The sequence below is a fragment of the Equus asinus genome, chromosome 8 (genome assembly GCF_041296235.1).
Source record: "Equus asinus isolate D_3611 breed Donkey chromosome 8, EquAss-T2T_v2, whole genome shotgun sequence".
NCBI classification, from domain to species: Eukaryota; Metazoa; Chordata; class Mammalia; order Perissodactyla; family Equidae; genus Equus; species Equus asinus.
The window spans coordinates 87,395,393-87,414,467 of NC_091797.1; the positions used below are offsets into that span (position 1 = coordinate 87,395,393).

The following is a 19,075-nucleotide window of genomic DNA, read 5'->3' on the forward strand; positions in this document are numbered from 1 at the left end:
TTTACAGTTTTATATCAGTCCTGGAAAAGAAGGTACAATAGTTTTCGACACTGGACCAGAAGAACAAATCTATAAAGATAAAAATGGACAGTTAACAGTGGTGAGTGGCTGGGTTTGGGGACCGAGGTAAGCAGTTGTAGATGAGAATATAGATTAAAATTCTACCCATTTTAGTCTTTCTCTTGATTGACTGGAATCATGGAATCAGAAGCTAGTTCCTGTCCCCCTCTATTCCTGATTCTCCATCTAAAATACGGGGAAGAATGGATAGTGGAGGCTTAGATTCGAACACTGAGGAAAGGGAAAAAGCCAAGTTTCCCTACCGTACCTCATCGTCAGTGTCATTAAATACTTCTCAGCTTTAAATGTTGAAGCCCAACTTCTCACTGGACGGCGAAGGCCTTATGCCTTCTGTCACTGGTTCTCAAGCTCGTCTCCAGCTTGGAATCTCCAGGCGAGCTTCAAAAAATACGTCTGGTGTCTCACTCCCAGACTGTGGTGTGATCGGCTGGGCTGGGGCCGCGGGCTTGGAAAGTAAGCCATCGCAGGTCTAAGGAGCAGAGAGGCTTGGGGACCACTGTGTCTTACGAAGAAGTGGAGCCTGAGTGCTCGGGATCTGCCCTCCCTGGCAAGTAGGACACAGAGCTTGTCTAGATCTGCTTTTGCTGGGAAATGACATACTAAAAGCCAAGGGCTGAATCTTTAACACGTATTTTGTATATATATCGAGTATTCATTACTTGATAACAAACTAATTAGAAAATAGTCTATCAACATGGAATGTCTCGGACACATTTAAATTTATATACATTTAACTACGAAATTGCTTTGTGGATGTAGGTAGTACACAGATGTCTGGTATAACATAATTGTCCCTACACACAATTACCTCCTTCAGAGACAAGTTAAAATATTTAAGCATTACTCTGATTGTAAACTATAAGGTGATCTTTCAGTTTACGTGTTGTCTTAAAAACTTTACACCCCTATGTGTCTCTCTCTTTTGGAATCACACAGGCTATCTTCCTGCCTGACCAGCTTGGGCTGAAGATGCTAACAGGCCTCAGTGAGCCTGTTTCTCGATGCAGCTTGTCTTGTGGGGGGTGGGGCAGGAGATGGTGTGGGAGGTGGGTTGGCTTCTCGCAGCTCGTTCACACCCACCTCCATGATGCTGACAGTGGGGTGACCGCTGCATCCTCACAAGTGAGGCGACATGAGACACGCCTCTAAGCCTAAGCGTGGACTCTCCCCCAGGTGTCGGTCCGCATGCCGTCCTGATAGAGGATGACACTGACCTCTCCCATCACCATTTCTTCTCCGGCTGAGGAAAGCACCCAGGAAGCGGGAATGTGATCCAGTTAGCTACTCCTTCAAGGAAAGGTTACAGCAGCTCTAGGAGCAGGGTCACACGGGAAGAAGCGGAGCGGCATCTATGCCAAAGCCCGACCCCAGCTTCCCAGGTGCCCTGTGGCACTCAATCAAAATGTCCTCCTCAGGGAGCCAACCTCAAGTCACTTAAGGGAGTGGTTTTAAACTTCCCCAAAGGACCTCCACTCGATGGGTGCTTGAACATGTCATCACAGGGTGGGCAACAGGCTCTCCACCCTTATCAAGCTGGCCCCGAGCCACAGTGAAGTATTATGTATGGTCTGAGAGTGAGTACACGAAATTTCATAAAGCTGCAAAATTTGAATTTTGTGCTAAATAAATGGAACTTAGAAACACATCCAATTCCTTAGCATTTCTGAAAGGCTCTTCAGTCCAGATGGTAAGATCTATCTGCCCCACCTCCCCAATAGTAAATCGGTGGCAACACCAGCCGACCCATTCTGCTTGTTCACAAGCCCAGGCGGCATTCCCGCCCAAGACTTCCTTTTGGGGTTCAAGTTCAAACACTACCGAGAAATGACTCCTCTCTTCCGCCCTGAGCAACTTTAAGGTGATAAAGTGGAATGTAGGATCTCTGCCTTGTTCTCTTTGCTGTAAACTGCAACTCAGTTCAGGGGCTCGATTGTGCTGGGCGTTTCTGAAAAGATCCAGAAAACAGATTTAAATGGGATTATGTAACTTTTATTTTACATATGTCCACAAACGCTTGTACAACATACAGCGACTACTTCTAAAATTTATAGCATTTTTTTCATAGCACAGAGAGATGGAAAGGTTAGTGATGCAGAGATGTGTTACAGTGACTCGGGTGGAGCCCTAAAGATAGCACACACTCTGGAGGAAGGGCTGAGTGTCGGTCACACTTAGGTCTGAACAGCTGCTGTAAGGTACAGGTGAACACTCCTAATTGAGGGCGGGGGTGCCTGCATAGCGATTAACCCCCTAATCCACTGCACGAGGCCCCGGAAGAGGCTGTGCCAGGAACTGCCTCGGGTACCAGCCCCCAGTCACCACAATCAGAGGGCGAATTTGAAAAATACTGAACTCAATTACAAGGGACCAAACGCTGATCCACTTTTTAAAAAACTGTAAGCTATTCCGATGTAATAAACTGAACTCTTTACCAAATCTTACACCAGTGTTTTACTTGCATGGTTCTTAAATATAAATATTGACTTTTGTTTGCCCTTAGTGCTAGCATAAGAAAAATCAGTTCTTTGTAGACTATCCTGGATAACAGAGCTTGGCCCAGCCACCACTCTGTCAGCTCACGGCTAGATGCAGCTAACAGTCGCTGCATTCACTGGGGAATGTCTTATGAATCTGCTCACAGCCCAGGGGAGCAAAGATTCAAAACTACAAATGCAAAGTCGGAGGAAAAGTGAAAGTAAACAAACTGCCAGAAACATTAGGTAATAAGGTGTAGGAGCCCAAACAAATCATTCTACAAACTTACTTTTCACATACACATTTAAAAAACAGTATTTATATGATGGCTTTTCCATTCCTACAGAAAACATCAGAACTGACATTCACTTTAACTTTCTAAAAAAGTTCAACCCAAACGGCAGGGTTGGTGTTTACAACTTAAACAGTATAAAATATTTACGAGACGTTATTTTTAAGCCCCTCCTTTCTCAGCACTTAACGAAAGCCAAATGGCCTGACATGAAAGTTTCCCGCACACGGTTTAAAAAGCAGCTACCCGATACATGATTTTTAGGTTCCGCCATGATTGTTTTAACGTTTTATTGTGGGCTTTGCTGCTGGATACAAAAGAAAGGCAGACACTGTCACAAGTAGGGCAGTACGTACAAAGTCCAAGCTGTAAAAACCATTTCAAAATATAAACTCGTTTTTTGGAATACACTGTGTCAAAGGCTGCCCACGTGAATACCTTTGGTATAAGACGGTAACGTTTCCCTTGAAAAGCAGACAAAACCCATCCATTCCCTTCTACACATCCGCATCTCCTTGAACTACTCTACCTAGTCTAGTCTCAACCACCATTATCAGTCACAACTCACTTCTGTCCCTTCTGGGTGCAGAGGAGACAGGGAGGTAGTAACCGAGACATCCATCGGACACAAGCGCCAGGCAGACAGCCGGGCTCCGGCGTGGGCCGCCTGTGCCCACAAGCACACATCCCCATCAACAGTCACACACATCCCCTTAACACACATGAACGTGGACACTAACTGGGCCCAAGAGGACCTGTGCACTGGTGGCCACTCCCTACCGTGTAAAACTCAGAGGCAAAGACTTGAAGGGGAGCTCCCAGGTGATGGCTGTCCTGAGACGGGTGAGCTGCCCTGGGGCTGCTGGTGTGAGTGGACACCAGGCTCAGAGGACAGAGAACCTGGGGCCACATTTAATTTCTGAGCAAAAGGTAGGGCATCCGCTTGTGGCAGCAAGTCTAGCTTAACAGGGAAGAAGGCCGAGGAGGAAGGAATGGATCACGGAGCAGCAGTTTGCCTGTTACCAGGCCACATGGCCTTCCTGGAATGGAGTGGCTCAGCAAGGAGAGCAAGTAGAAGGGGCCCAGAACAGAGCAGAGCACTGGCTGCCGGAGACAGCTCTTCTCTGAGCCCGAGATGCGGGGTCCCAACAAACACCAGACCACAGGCCCACGCAAGGTGGCAACAGGCCTGCCCCTTAAACAGAGCTGGGCATCTGGAGCTACATTAGGAACAACTTAGAGGCACGAAGCTCATGAGGCCCCATCTCCACTGCTACAAGCTGCAATTTACTAAGAAGCTATGGGTGCGAAATCCTGTGGCAGAAGGCACTGCGAGCAAAGCTGTGGGGCTTGGGCCCCGTCTGGCGCACAGGAACTGGGAGCCAGTGTGCTGGGCGGGAGGGCTAGGAAACAGGGAGCTCACACACACCTCTGGTGGCCACCAACTGCGGGATCCCTCTTGGAGCTGTCAAACTAAACCCTGGAGGGCACGCCACCCAAGAAGCTCAAATAGGTAGTCAACACCCACAAAAATAAATACTGAAATAAAAGTTCTCACGTACACTTCACACCCATTCATACTTTTCCTCTGAGAACCAGGAGAGCCTGGCTCCAAGGCTTCTCGGCTTCTCACGGAAAGTAGCGACCTTGGACGTGTTCAACAACAGGGGTGCATTCACCTGGGCCAAGACAATCCATCACCTTGTTGAGAAACATCAAAACAATCATCTGGTTTGTTAGAAAAGTATCTCCAGACTCCGGGGGAAGTGGAGGGGCCCAGGAGCCGGGACAGGATCTGAGTGTGGAGCGGGGAGGGGGAGGGAGGGCCAGCGGCTTGGCTCCGCTTGCCTGCTCACTGGTGGAGGTGGGCCCGGTCATCTGGGCGCTTGATGTGGATCCGCCGCACGCGCTCGATCCGCTCCCGTTCCCGCTCCTCATCCTCGTCCAGGTGGTGGGAGCGACCAGCCGCCCCACCTGTGGCCTCCAGGAGGGCATTGTCAGGTCCCCGGCCATCCTGGGCCTCATACAGCAAAATATTCAGGGTCTCCTCATAAATCCGGGCTTCAGGGAATTCCACCTGTGTCCCCACAAAATACAGGGCAGATAAGTTAGCATCACACACACACTCCACAACCTCTGCCGCCACCCAGTACTTCCGAGCAGGGCCATCCCGCTAAATCAGGCCCAATAAAACTGTCATTATTATTTTTACAGTAGTTGTTATTTTCAATAAGCAACACTTACACAAGGTGCTAAATTCGCAAGAGACAAAAGTGATACAGTGAAGTAAGTGTCCCTTCCTGAAGGCAATGCTTCTCATCATCTTGCCCTCTCTGAGGGATAAATATATATATTTACACATATAAATATATATATTCACACACTATATACATATATACTCACATTCTGTAAAACAGAAAAGGTGGCCCAACACACAAACTCTTCTGCACTTTCCTCTTTTCCAAAACTTAACTTGGAGATCATTCCCCATCAAGGAATTATAAAGAATGTGACAATGCAATTAACCAGTTCACACTGATGGATGTTTAACGTCATTTCCGGCATGCTGCTACTAACATAACAAACAAAGCTTGCACACGAGCCATCCACACCGCAAAGCAGCCTTTAAAGCAGTATACTTTTGAACAGGGACCAGCTGAGGACCTTCCTGAAATGGACAGGATCGCTCCTTCTTGGTAAAGCACAGTGTCTGCTTGCTGCCTTGGGGCTTAGGCCCCATGAACGAGAGGAGGGCCGCACAAGGGGTCCCGGGCACCTGACTCCCAGAGTAGAGACTCTGCTTTCAAGGGCAGGGTTCTGGGGTTCGGAAGAAATGGGAGTGAGCACACCCTGCCCCGACTTCCCCACGGAGGCTACAAAACCAGGAGAGAGTGTGCACAGCAGCTGACTGAGGACTCTGAAACGTAAACAGTCGCAGGCAGACTGGGAGGAAAGACCAGACCTTGCAGAAATACCAAACCAGCAGTGAGCTTACTGTTCTCCGCTCCCTCCCCCCGCCCCCGCCAGTATCCCCCAGCCTGAGCTCCACCCTGCCCGTAGGCCTGAAATGGGTACCTGGACAGAGAATGCCCCAGGGGAAGCTAGAGTCCCCCAACATGCAGTGTCAGGCAAGTTCCCTGTTTTTCTTTCTTTTTCCTTTTGCTGTTTTCTTGCACCTCAGCCCCCGAGCAATCTCGCGGCAGCAAGGGCCAAGGCAGCAACCGGAGCCTGTGGGGGTCCAAACGCTGAGGGAGGGAACCTTCTCATTACAAGAGCTGTGGTCTCAACGGGGTGGGTGAATCCCTGCTCCTGTTTTTCTCTATCTTCATGCCGCTTGGCTCCAGATACAGGCAAAGTCACAAGAAGTATGTGGCAGAGCGGGGTAACCAAAGTCCCAGCTTTCTGGCCAGATGACTGAAAAAGGAGAGCCCAGGGAAACGGAAAATACCGAGAAGACTAAGAGGTAGGAAAACAGCTTCTCGAGGCTGTGCATGAACTCCTAGGCTCACCCCAAGTTGTGATCTGACGCTCAGCAGCATGCAGAGACTTCAAGAACTGAGCAATGGGCGAGACCGCTACCCAGGACACAGACTGGCCCAGAGCACAGCACAGATCTGAAGGCTTTGCAAACTCGATTGTCGGAACTACCACCCACAGAAAGCCGGTTGGGCTGAAGCCAGCTGGGTCAATTGCCTGTTAAAGCAAAAATATCAATATTCTTCTTAGGATTTAAACAAGCCCTAGAGTCCTACAACATTCCAAATGTCCAGGATACAATTAAAAACTTCTCACGTACCAAGAACCAGGAAAATCTCAACTCCTGAGGGAAAAGATAATCAACGGATGCCAAAGCCAAGATGACACAAGATGCTGGAATTATCTGACAAAGACCTGAAAGCAGCTGCTATAAAAATGTTGCAACAAGTAAGGGTGAACACTCTTAAAGCAAATGCAATTATAGGAAGTCTCAGCAAGGAGAAAGAGGATAGAGAGAAGAACCAAGGGAAAGTTGTAGAACTGAAAAGTACAATAACCAACACACACACACACACACACACACACACAAACCAACTTGCTGAAAGGGCCTCAACAACAGAACGGAGATGATAGAGGACAGAGTCTGTGAACTTGAAGACAGGTCAACAGAAGCGATCAATCTGAGCAACAGAACAAAAACAGACCAACGAGGGGCAGATTCTGTGCTTAATTATCACCTAGCCCTCAGTGAGTCAGAATTAAGAACCAAATGGACAATGGACATATTAAACATCTGCTTAATTTCAGCAAGTCATACCTTTTCCAACTTAACCACAAAAAAGTTACATAATGATGAAAAGAAATAATAAAGCACTTAGAATGCTGTGCCAAGGAAGGTAAGATAGCAATTATGTAAAACAAAACCCCAAATGGAGTATCTGTACAGTTACTTGAGACACCAAAACACGAGTGTTGGCTCCAAAGCAAAGCTCCCAGAGGTTTGGGTGAGATGAAGGAGGAACCTGTTCCTGTAGGAGTAGCCGTCCCCAACACCAACTCCTTGGAAAGCCAAAGTCACATGCTTCCCCTGGATAAAGGAGGAGGCCTTGGGGACAGGATGGCAGAGCAAAGGGAGCCATGGGGAGGGGTCCTGGCCCTACCACCAATCAGCCTCACAAACACAAGTACAGGCTCGCTCTGGAACCCGGCCGCTAATCTCTAAACGGGTGGGACCAGACCACGTGGTCTCTTTGCTCCTCCTGAGCTCTGGAAATGTGAAGTCAATATTTTAAAGCTTAATCAATCTGATGATCATCCTTTTAATATCCAAGGGCAGAGGTAACCCATGTATATGGGGGGAAAAAAAAAAGATCAAGGCATGACAAAGTGGGAAGTCTAGTTACAGGTAGAATTTACAGCCCTAAAAGTAAGCTCACAGGAGAGAAGAGCGTGTGTCCTGCAGATGCAGCAAGAGGAGCAAACGATTCTGGTCCCCCAGATGTCTACGAAGGAAAAAAGGATCTCAGTTTTTTTCCCTTCTTGGCTACCCTGAAACAATATGTATCTTTTAGGATATATTCTGAATAGTAAGGAAAAAATATATTTAAGAAAAAAATCCCACAACTCTGGTTTCTACTTTGTGGTGTGATTTTTCTCACATTTGCTTTTTGCTTCTGAGGCCAGCTCCAGAATCCCCCAGAACTGTGTGCTCCTGGAGATGGAGCAGCAATGACAGTAATAACCTGAGCAGGCTTGTAGAAAGGTGACCAGAGGCATGAAAATTGGCCCTTGGCAGACCTACTGCATGTTCCTGTTCATGAGATTTCCCTTAAATAGGTTGAGAAGGAAATGACAGAATGTATGGTATGATTTAAAAAAAAAGAGAGAGAGAGAAAGCCCAGTCGCATAGCCCAGGGAGGGTAGGCAAGCAGAGCACTTAAAGGGAGTGAAGTTCAACTGATAGTGGACAAGATTACCAATAGCACCTGCAGTGTGGCCTATCTTTGCAGGACAGCACAGCGACAGCAGTCAAGGGAGAGGCCAAGTCTCTTGGTTTGGAGGGGATGATATAAAAATGGGTCCAGAGTCCAGATCGGTCAGGGAGTCGTGTGCTTGGAAGAAAGCCCACAAGGCTGGGAGCTAAGGGATGCCACGCAGGCCGGTGAGGGTTGGGGGCTGCTCCCGATCAGTGGGTGAGAGGACAGACAGATGGCAAATAAGTAGTAGGTCATGACTAGGAAGCCAAGGCCAAGACCCTGAAGGTAGCGCCATTCCTCTGATGAGAGAAGGAGACTGGAGCCATGCTGGTGGGAAAGGATGCTGTGTGGTGGAGGGCAAGGAACTATACAGGCAGTGTTTGATCCCTGACGACAGGAGGAGCGAACGCTGGCAGTGAGGTGCACACAGGCATAAGGATATGTCTGAATCAACATTTACGGCAAAGGGACTTAGGTGCAGTATGACTGTCTCTACTTGCAGAGTGTCAGAAAGGAAAAACAATTCTGTTTCTCTAAGACATACATTTGGATCTTTCCAGGGCCCAAAAGATAATGAATATTTTAACACTGATTACGCAACCACGAGTCAAGGAAAACATTTTTAGAGCCTTTCCCTCTTCAAGTTTATTTTGCTCAAGTGGAAAGGGAAGTTGTACAAGTACATATTCAGACTGGCCACTCAGAACCATGCGTTCGAAGCCCTTACCTTGGTCTGTTTCTTCTCAGTGGCGTAGACAATGGAGGTACAACAGACTTCGGCAATCTTGCGGCCCTGGCCGTAAAAGGACCAGCAGCAGATTTCGTCCCCAATGACATCCTTTATGAAGAGGACCCTTCCGTTGAAGCGCAGAGACAGCTTATCAAACAGTTCGATGTTTTTCAACATATTGTCGTCAGAATTGCTGCAAAAGAGCATTTGATAAGGTGACCACAGCTGGTGGTAACTGCCACCACTCGCTGGGCCCGTTATCTCCACTATCGCATTTCAACCTCACGATAATTCCAAGAGAAAGGCACGTACAGTCCCCGCTGTGCAAAGAAGGAAATTAAGGGCCTGAGGCCAAAACAAAAGGTAGCTCTCTCTGCTGGGCCTGTGCTCCTAGCCAGCATGGCTAAAGCGGCGCTCTGCAACAGCCGGAAACGGACGCTGAGACACTGGGCCTGCGGGCACAGGGCGCCAGGGCAGCAACACGGGGCTCCACGCCACAGGAGTGGCAGAGTGGAACTGCCCAAGCGGGACTTTTTATCCTCGGCCAGTTTACGGGTCTTGAGTAACCCCATCAAATCCCCCTACATGCCTCAAGTTCCTGACTGAGAGCCACATGTTCCCAGAGCCATAAGGCATTCTAGAAACTTGCACATATTGCTGGGGGAATGTAAAATGGTGCAGCCACTTTGGAAAACAGTCTGGCAGCTCTTCAGTGACTAAACCTAGAGTTGCCATGGGACCCAGCAATTCTACTCCTAGGTATTGACCCAAGAGAAGTGAAAACATACGTCTGCACAAAACATGTAAACCAATGTTCACAGAAGCATTATCCATAAGAGCCAAAAAGTAGAAACAACTCAAATGTCCATCAACTGATGAATGGATAAACACAATGTGGTCTTATCCACACAATGGAATATTACTCAGCCATAAAAAGGAATGGAGTACTGACACGTGCCACAACATGGATGAACCTTGAAAACATTACGCTGAGTGAAAGAAGTCAGCCACAGAAGGCCACATAATATGATTCCATTTACAGTAGTCCCCCTCATCCACAGTTTCACCTTCTGCAGTTTAAGTAACCCAGTCACCTGTGGTCTAAAAATATTAAATGGAAAATTCCAGAAATAAACAACTCATAAGTTTTAAATTGTGTGCTGCTCTGAGTAGCGTGATAAAATCACACATCACCCTGCTCTGTCCCGCCTGGGACATGACTCACCCCTTATCCAGCATACCCGTACTGTGCTGCACAGGAAAAAACCTAGCATATACAGCATCTGGACTATCTGCAGTTTCAGGCATCCACTAGGGGTCTTGGAACGTACCCTCCGTGGATAAGGGGGGACTACGGTATATGAAATGTCCAGAGTAGACAAATCCATAGCAACAGAAAGGAAAATAGTGGTTGCCTAGGGCTTAGAGGTAGGGGGAAGGAGCTGAAGGGAAATGGGGAGTAACTGCTAACGGGCACAAGGTTTCTTTTCGGGGTGATAAAAACGTTCTAAAACTAGGTAAGTAGTGATGGTTGCACAACTCTGTAAAACCAGTGACCCTCAAAAAAAGACTCCTCTAGCTGCCTTTAGTATGCTGAGTTGTATACTTTAAAAGGGCATTTTATGGTGCGTGTGAATGACATCTCAAAGCTAGCTAGCTATCCATCTAGCAGTCAATCTATCTATCTGGGCATCCCAGAGGTGCAGAAGGGCCACCCTCATCTGAAGGGAACGAGCGGAGCTGGGCCCGGCTGGGGTGAGCAGCTCCTCCAGACAGTGCAGGTGTCTTTTCCGGCTGACGCTTACCTGGTATATGAGTATTTGTTGTTGCTTCTGTTGTAGAGCAACTTCACGGCTGGCTGTGGTTGTTTTAAGAGAGAAGAAGAGAGTTACTTCAAGTGCAGGTGCGATGACCCACTGGCTCCCCACAGGGCTGGGGCCCTGCCCCCAGGCTGAAGAGGCAGACAAGTGGACTTGCCGGCTGGAGTGGGCCTGGAGATGGCACGACCCAATAGCCAGGGGAACACAGCATGACCTGTAGGTTCCCATTCTTAACCCCTTCTCAGGCCATGCTCAGGCAAGTACACAGGACTTACTCAGAAGAAGAACTTATTCAGAAGAAACCCCATCATTTCTGGTAGCAGCAGAAAGCCACAAGGGAGCCTCTGGCTTACCTTATTGGAAGTCGCTATAAGTTTCTGTTCTTCCTTGGATGAGGTGATGACAGGAACTTTGCAGAAAGGCTCGTAAGCATCTTTGTTCTGCGGGAACAAAATACATTTCAGCCTACGGGGCCTGGCAGCATTGGATAATTTAAGCCAAGCTGCTGGGCAAAGACAGGCTGGTGAGGGGAAATGGGGCAGCCGTGCCTGGGAGAGGAGGATTCCTCCAGTGAATTAGGGGAGGACCGAGCGTCAGGTTCTCCAGGAAGGCTGCTCTCCGGCCAGGGCTGTCATATGCCAGGGTGCTCAGTGAGTACTAAAAATGATGACACATTTCCACAGCCCAGGAAGCCACTCAAAAGTAAACCCGAAACGCGGCAGGTGAACGTGATTGAATCCAAAGCTCCTAAAACCCCACTACAAAGACTGCAGAGCAATAATAAAGGCCCAAGTCCATAAGGAGAGAAAGAACAGGGCAAGTGAGGTCTGCAGACAAGATGTCAAAAATTCAGGGCTGGAAAGCAGATGACAGCAGTGATAACCAAGGGGAAGGAGAAAGCTGAAACCCAAGTCAGCAGATGGGCAAGACTCCTAGAGACTCCGCCGAGACCAGCTCTGAAGGCTGGGCACAGGGCAAGAGCGGAGGATTGCTCGCTGGTGGGCAGAAGCACCACTGAGCCCCCCAGATGGACCCCCTTCCCCAGTCGGGCAGAAGAAAGATTCACTTTCCTGGAGTGGTTTGTGCAAGAGAGGACAGAGTTGAGTTGCTATTCTGAACACAAGGAAATTAAGTGACCGGTCTACACACTAAACGGTGACCTCCCCCATGCCCAGCCCTTCCCCTGCTCAGATCTCAGCAGGCGGCAGTCAGGCTTACACCCACCAGGCGAGAGAGTGGAGGATTTCTCTGCAGGGAACTGCCTGTCTAAAAAAAGGCTTAGAGATTCTGACATTGGGGTTCCTGCTGAACAAGTCATCACGACTGAGGCCCACTGGACAACAGGACCACCCACGCACTATCAGCTCTTCAGCGCCTTGCTCTTAAATTTCAGCAGACGAAGGATCATCAGATTATACGTGGAAAGCCTCTCAAACATGAGACCGAAACTAAAACAGACAGAAAAAGTAAGGCAAGGAGAGAGACGATGTAGGGAGCAGAAAGAAAACTTCCAATAGCATCATCAGACAGATGAGAGCAGATATGGCATCCTATGAAACAAGATCAGCATGCTGTATAAAAAAGAACACTCAGAAGACAAGAAAAGGCTCTTGGAAATTAGAAATAAGATAGCAGAACTGAAAAATTCAAGGGAAGAGTTGAAAAGACAAAACTGAAAAAACCCTCCGAGAAAGTAGAACAGAAAGATAAAAGAGACAGGAACTAGGAAGAGGTCAGTCCTAACGTTGAACTCAGACTAAGAGAAACCACAGAAAGGGAACCCAGGGGGCACGTCTCCCTGCCAAGACAAAGATGAAACAGATTCTCTATGGGTCTGAGCATACCAACAGGAGACTGACCGTTCTGAGAACTTAGGGCTGAATTAGGGATATGTTCTTAGAAAACCAAGCAAACAAAACAAGGAAGCAATCACTAACTCTGGCAAACTGAGAAGTTACAAGAGAAAGAAAATAATCATTGTATAGCCTGTGGCTCAACTCTGCACAATATTTAAACATCACAATGTAAACTCTGAATACTGATTTAACCAAAACCGTGATAAACCATATTAGGAGACAGGAGAAGGAATATGTGTACGTAAGTTCAGTAGTGGTTGGGGGTGGGGGTGGTTCATGAGCTAAATTTTAATTTTCTATAGTAATGCCAGTAGATAACGTTGAAAACTTAAATGTCAATAAATAGCAACACAAGAAATATGAAAGCAAAGAGAATTGCTGAAAGAATTAAAAGAAGCTGCCTCAGGGGTGGGGGTGGGTGGGGGGCATATAGCGCTGTTACTGACATCAACCTTGCAACACCACGTGACTTCTTAAATGATGTACACGCAGTGCTTTAATAAACAAAAAAATGGAATAAAAATAATCAAGGCAAGGCTACAACATCCAGTTAGATTTACAGCGAGTCCACACTCTCAAGGCAGAGGTGGTGGGTGGAAATAACTGTCCTCAAGGAGCTGGGCATCACGGGTACTGCTCCAGGAGAGAGCCAGACAGATGTGGCTCGGACGAGGCACAAACAAGAGCCTCATAGACACAAAATGCGATTCCTATGGCCACCTGAAGACACTCTTCTGACTCTCTGCCATGTCCGAACTCCACTTGGAATAAATGGATGCTCCGTCTAGAAGTGTTTTGGTTTTGTAGGGATTTTACTAGCACTCGACTTGACCCCAGTGGTCCTGCCCCAGGTCCAGCTGAGGAGTGAGGGGTATCTGTCTGTAGAGATTGTGCTGGGCTCTCAACAATGACCTGTGCGGTGAGAACAAGTCCCAAGATGGGTCCAGAAAACTGATCAAGTCATACACCCCATGGCTCAGTACTGACGGTTGCAAGGTACATACGACCCAACACCATGGGGACTAAAATACTCCAGAGAGTAATTAGGTGGCCTAAGCCTTAGAGGGAAGCCTCTCAGAGGTCACTCTGACCAAAGGGGAGAGGCTCCAGGGTTAACTCATTAACTCTCCCAGCATCTCAGTGAGGTAGGAACTGCTCCCATTTTGCAGAGGGGGAAGATGAGGAAGGCAGGTGGGTCTGTGCCTCCCCACCCTTACGGAGGAAAGAATGATGCCTACTTGTAGGGCTGCCTGGCACTCTTCCACCAGGCCCTGGACCAGGTAGTACTTGGCTTCTGCCAGCAGCTCCTCGATCTCCCGGCGGCTCTCAGGCAAGGGGACCGCCCCATCACGAAGGTAGTTAAGTATCGTACCAAAGTGCTTCCCACATCGGTCAATGAGGATCCAGCCTGTGTGGAAGGAAGGGGAAGGGAGGAGCTGGTTAGGAGTGCATTCCTCTCTTGGAAGGCACTGAGGAGAACTGAGGTGTCTCTTGACTCCTTCCACCTCCCAGGGGAAAGCAGGACCAGAGAGGGTTGCGGCCCCACCTGACTAGCTACCAGCAAAGGGCTGACCAAGCCCTGCCAGGGCAGCAGGGCCACAGCCTCCAGGCGCTCCTGGCTGGAGACAACCACACTCTGGACTCTGGTCTGAAGCTCTTTTGGGCGCTAGGGCCCCTGAGGCCTAAGAGCATCTTTCTAAAGTACCCTCAGAAACCCCTTAGACAAGTATATCCCAAGAGGGGCCTAGTGCACCACATCTGGAGAAAATGGGTCCAAATAACCACACCCCAACAATAGGGGAAAGGCTCCTGGGGGAAAAATATCTACTCCCTCTTTCTACAACACTTTTTTCACACTCCCAAATAAAGCCATCTCTAAGGAAGCAGAGGCTCACTCCCGCAGACTGCGACCTCTGGCTCCCAAGGGTGACCTGACCTCCAGACACTCACTAGCATCGCCAGCTATAGATGGGAAGTTCCCATAACTCCCCAAACAAGCACTTATGGGCTAATGACAGCAATCAGAGAGAAAATGGAGACAGACCCTGCCCTCAAGAAGTTTGGTCTACCATGGGCAGATGGCCCTTACTTTTACTAAATACAGAAAAACATCTCAGCTGCTATTGAGAACCAGGCACGGTGGAAAATTCTTGGGGGTGGGGGCCAGAAAGGCGCCTCTTCAGCTTCTCCAGTCCTCTCCAGTCTCAGCATGGCCTATTCCTCCACTAGAGATCCCACAGGGTTTCAAAATTCCTCTACTGAAATGCAAACGTCCCTGGGAATAGCATTTAGAGGAAGAAACAGGACTGGAGCTGGGAAGAGAAGATGGGAGCAAAAGGGAGGCAGGAATGGAACAAAGACCAAGTATGTCCCCACAGAAAACATGAAACACAAGAAAGTGGCCAGACAGCCGGGGAAGACCCAGCCTCCCCGAGCAGCAGGGCGGCCCAGGCAGGGGGCTTCCCGGGTCTCCCGCCACACATCACAGGGAGACCGCACCCACTCCCAGGGCGGTTAGGAGGTTTAAAGAGGAATCAGTAATTTTACACCCCGCTTTCCCACTCCCTTTGCTCACAGCGTGGGAGAAGGGCCACGTTTCCACCCTACCACCACTGAGCCCTGCCCTGAGTCTCCCGCACACCCCCAGGCCCTGCATTGGTGGCAGAGGCCAACAAAAGCCAAGAGCAGCAAAGGCACCTTTTGCATGCCCAGAGTCACAAGCCTGCTCACCTCCTCTACCCCCACTGTCCCCCAAATCCAGCCCAGCCAAGCGTGCCCTCGTGGTTTTGGTGCACGAGCTGGTACTCTGCAACAAGCACCAGGGCACTTGATGACAAGGCCATTTCCATGCTCCCGCAGGCAGCTACTCCTCAGGCCATGGTTCCTGGGCCTTCGGTTAAAGGTCTGGTCTCCTCCCTCCAGAGCCTTCCACTTGGTACTTCCACACTGCGACGGGTTCCCAAGTATAGCGGGAAGAATAATCTCCACTCGGGGCAAACACAACGCAAACGTGCAGCCTGGAGTGGAACCCTGGTGTTGAGGAAGAGGCCTTCACAGGCGCGGTCAGTCACATCACCATGACAGTGACTGCTGGCCATCATCCACTGCTGCTTTCTGCATGAGACACAAGGTACGGACTCAGTATCTGTCATGCAGCCCAGATGCCACAGGGGCCTTGAGCAAGCAGGACAAATGAGTGCAGGTGGGCCGGGTGCAGAGACCCCAGGCTGTCCAGAGGGCAGTGCCCCACCCCCTGTTGGTGGGGTCTTCCTGCTCCAGGCGAGACTGGCCAGGCAGGAATGTGGGCCCAGGGCTGCGTGAGCCTCTGGTGTTCCAAGCAAAGCCAGAAAGGCGGATTTCTCTGTGAAATCTCCCGATTTTTAAAGAATGGTAAACTAATTTCTTTAAAAACCAGTCATTAACCCACCATAGGGCAACCAAAACATATCTGCAGGCTGCATGGGGTCCGCAGCCACTAGCCTGCAGCCTCTAACCCACCCTGGGTCCAGTGCTTCTCTTCCAGTGAATCGACAGGTAGGGAAAGACCATATTATCTTCCCAACAGTTCTTTCTGAGGGAGGCCCATGCCCCTCAGTTTTCCACAGATCAAAACAGAGGCTCAGAGAGGTTCATGACATCCCTAAGTAAGTGAGGCAGGACCAGACGACAAAAAACAAGTAAGAAACTTGTAGGAAAACTCCTTTCACGGGAACTGAGAAGACAAGGAGGCCCTCAGTCTTTACAGAAATGGCCCCACTTCCACCCAGCTGCCCCGGGAAGAAACCGTTCTGCTTCTGTCTGATGCTTGGACAACTCAGCTGCTTGGAAAGAGGGCGGGCCCTGAAATCAATTATCCAGGAACGGTCAAGAGTTTCCGTAAATGAATAAGCGACTGTGACACTGGGCGCCGGCTCAAGAATGCCGCTGGGAAATGCCTGCGGCGAAGGAATCATAGTTTGGACAAATAAGGGCAAAGGAGCCGGGTGCACTCTCCATGAGGTTTCAATTAGCATTCTGACTTTAAAATATCTTAGTTGCTTTGAAAGCAGGAATCTGTCCCTTCGAAACAGCTCCAACGCCTAGCAAGAAGAAAAACGGAAGGGAAGCAGCTCCTCGCTTGTGGGGCGTCTTTCCTGCCACCACGGAGCACACGGGAAGGCTGTCCACGTCAGTGCAGCCTGGGGAGGACGAGCGGGGCGCAGACAGGCTCTGGGGCACTGCGACAGACACAGCGCAGCGGAAAAGAGCGCCGGTCTCTGCTGAAGCCCAGCTCTGTGCCTACGTGCTGGATGACGTGGGCGTTTCTCTTAACCTTTCTGTCTAGCAGTTCTGTCTGCTAAAAATGGTGCCTCACAGGGTCGGCAGACACGTCTGATGAGAGAACGTACAGGAAGCACACAGCGCAATGCCGGGTCTACTGGCAGCCCTCAAATCAGGTCTCTGCCGACAAGCCCTTTCCACATCTCATCGTTGCTGGAGCGTTGGCAGCAGTGACAGCGTCCATGGTGGCCTGTTCCAGCACCCAGGAGGGCATCTGCATGGCTTTCAGGGTACCCCAGAGGAGGCTTCTCTCGGGGTCAGGGAAACCGGGCCACTAGGCTCGCCTCCTCCCAGCCCTGCCAGCACACCACGGACTTCCTCTCCCCTTCCCCTCCCTCCCCTCCTCCAGGGAGCCTTCACTGACCTCTCCTCTCCATACCAAGGTATTTATCCTCGTTATGTTTGTGGTTCCTAAACTTGCCTGTTCTTAAGTCACCTAAAGTACTTGTTACAAATTCAGATTCTCGGAAGCTGCCTCACTCCTAAATCAGAATCTCTGGGCAGGATTTCTCAGCCCTGGCACTACTGACATGTTGGACCAGATAACTGTTATGGAGGGACCGTCCTGTGCACTGCAGGGTATGCAGCAGCGTCCCTGGCCTCTACCCAGTAGATGCCAGCAGCACTCCTACCCCCCCAACTGTGACAACCAGAAATGTCTCTGTACAGTCCCAAATGTCCCCTGTGGGTCAAAAATCATCCCTGGAGCACCAGAGAGAGATCAAAGATCTAAGTGTAAAAACCAATCGACAAACTTTGAAGTATCAAAAGACACCATTAAAAAGGCTAAGACAATGGGGCCGGCCCGGTGGTGCAGCAGTTAGGTGCACATGTTCTGCTTCGGCGGCCCGGGGTTCGCCAGTTCAGATCCCGGGTGCAGACATGGCACGGCTTGGCACGCCATGCTGTGGTAGGCGTCCCACGTATAAAGTAGAAGAAGATGGGCATGGATGTTAGCTCAGGGCCAATCTTCCTCAGCAAAAAGAGGAGGATTGGCACCAGATGTTAGCTCAGGGCTGATCTTCCTCAAAAAAATTTAAAAAAAGCTAAGACAAGTCAGATTGGGGGAAAACATTTATAACATAAAACCAAAGAGAGAGGATCCAGAATATATACTTTTATACAAAGCAAAAAGAAAAAAAAAAGGAAAACATGAAAATGCGTAAATAAGATGCTATCAGGCAGCTAAAAGATGAAACACAAATGACCAATAAACATAGAAAGATGCTCAACACCCTAGAAATTAGGAAATGTTTAATAAAATAACAGAGCATCATATCCTAACCACGGGATTGGCAATAACTAAAAGGTGTGACAGGGCCAGCCCAGGTGGCCTACTGGTTAAGTTCGGCACAGTCCACTGCAGTGCCATGAGTTTGGTTCCCGGGTACAGACCTACATCACTCATCTGTCAGAGGCCATGCTGTGATGGTGGCTCACATACAAAAAGAGGAAGATTGGCAGCAGATGTTAGCTCAGTGCGAATCTTCCTCAGCATAAAAAAGAAAAAAAAATGACAGTGCCCCGTATCGGCAAAAATTCAGACTGCTATGGGGAATGTAAACTGACACAACTGCTAACATCTAATCAAGCCCAGGGTGCTATCCCCAATCCCCTCCTGGAAATAAACTCTAGGACAGAGCTCCCAAAGGTGGGTAAGACCTTAACGCTGCAGCCCCTGATGTGGCTGGCTGGGGTCTGGGAAGTCCAAAGCCTCTTCTTTTACCAAAGTAAAAATAGGAATTTCCAGTGTGCCACACTGTGGCAAAGGTTGGGAAGCACTGCCCTGGAGAAACTCACATGCACAGGGAGAGGGTTCAAGAATGAGAATACTCCTACTGGTGAACACTGGAAACAATCTAAATAACCATCAACAGACTGTGGATCCACAAACTGCAGTGCATTCCTAGAACGGACCCCTCGACTGCAGGGAAATGTGTGAACTAGAGCCACTCATTCATGGACTGACCTCACAAGCGTAATGCTAACTAAAGCAAAAGCTAAAAGCCTGCAGACAATACAGCACCATTTATATAATGTTCGAAACA

The 19,075-nt window shown here is 49.1% G+C and overlaps 2 protein-coding genes across 2 annotated transcripts in view; one reads left to right on the forward strand and one right to left on the reverse strand.

Moving 5' to 3' along the window:
• Positions 1 to 2,339, forward strand: part of MYO1H (myosin IH) — a 45,543-nt gene extending 43,204 nt beyond the window's left edge. Inside the window, exon 29 of the mRNA XM_070516809.1 lies at positions 1 to 2,339. Coding sequence (XP_070372910.1) covers positions 1 to 130 — 130 coding nt within the window. The 3' untranslated portion in view covers positions 131 to 2,339.
• KCTD10 (potassium channel tetramerization domain containing 10) overlaps positions 2,049 to 19,075 on the reverse strand; it is a 27,178-nt gene continuing 10,151 nt past the window's right edge. The window contains exons 3-7 of the mRNA XM_014867759.3: positions 13,946 to 14,115; positions 11,205 to 11,291; positions 10,837 to 10,889; positions 9,029 to 9,224; positions 2,049 to 4,925 (exon numbers count right to left, since the gene is read on the reverse strand). Of these exons, the coding sequence (XP_014723245.2) occupies positions 4,701 to 4,925; positions 9,029 to 9,224; positions 10,837 to 10,889; positions 11,205 to 11,291; positions 13,946 to 14,115 (731 nt within the window). The 3' untranslated portion in view covers positions 2,049 to 4,700. The remainder of the gene's footprint in view (positions 4,926 to 9,028; positions 9,225 to 10,836; positions 10,890 to 11,204; positions 11,292 to 13,945; positions 14,116 to 19,075) is intronic.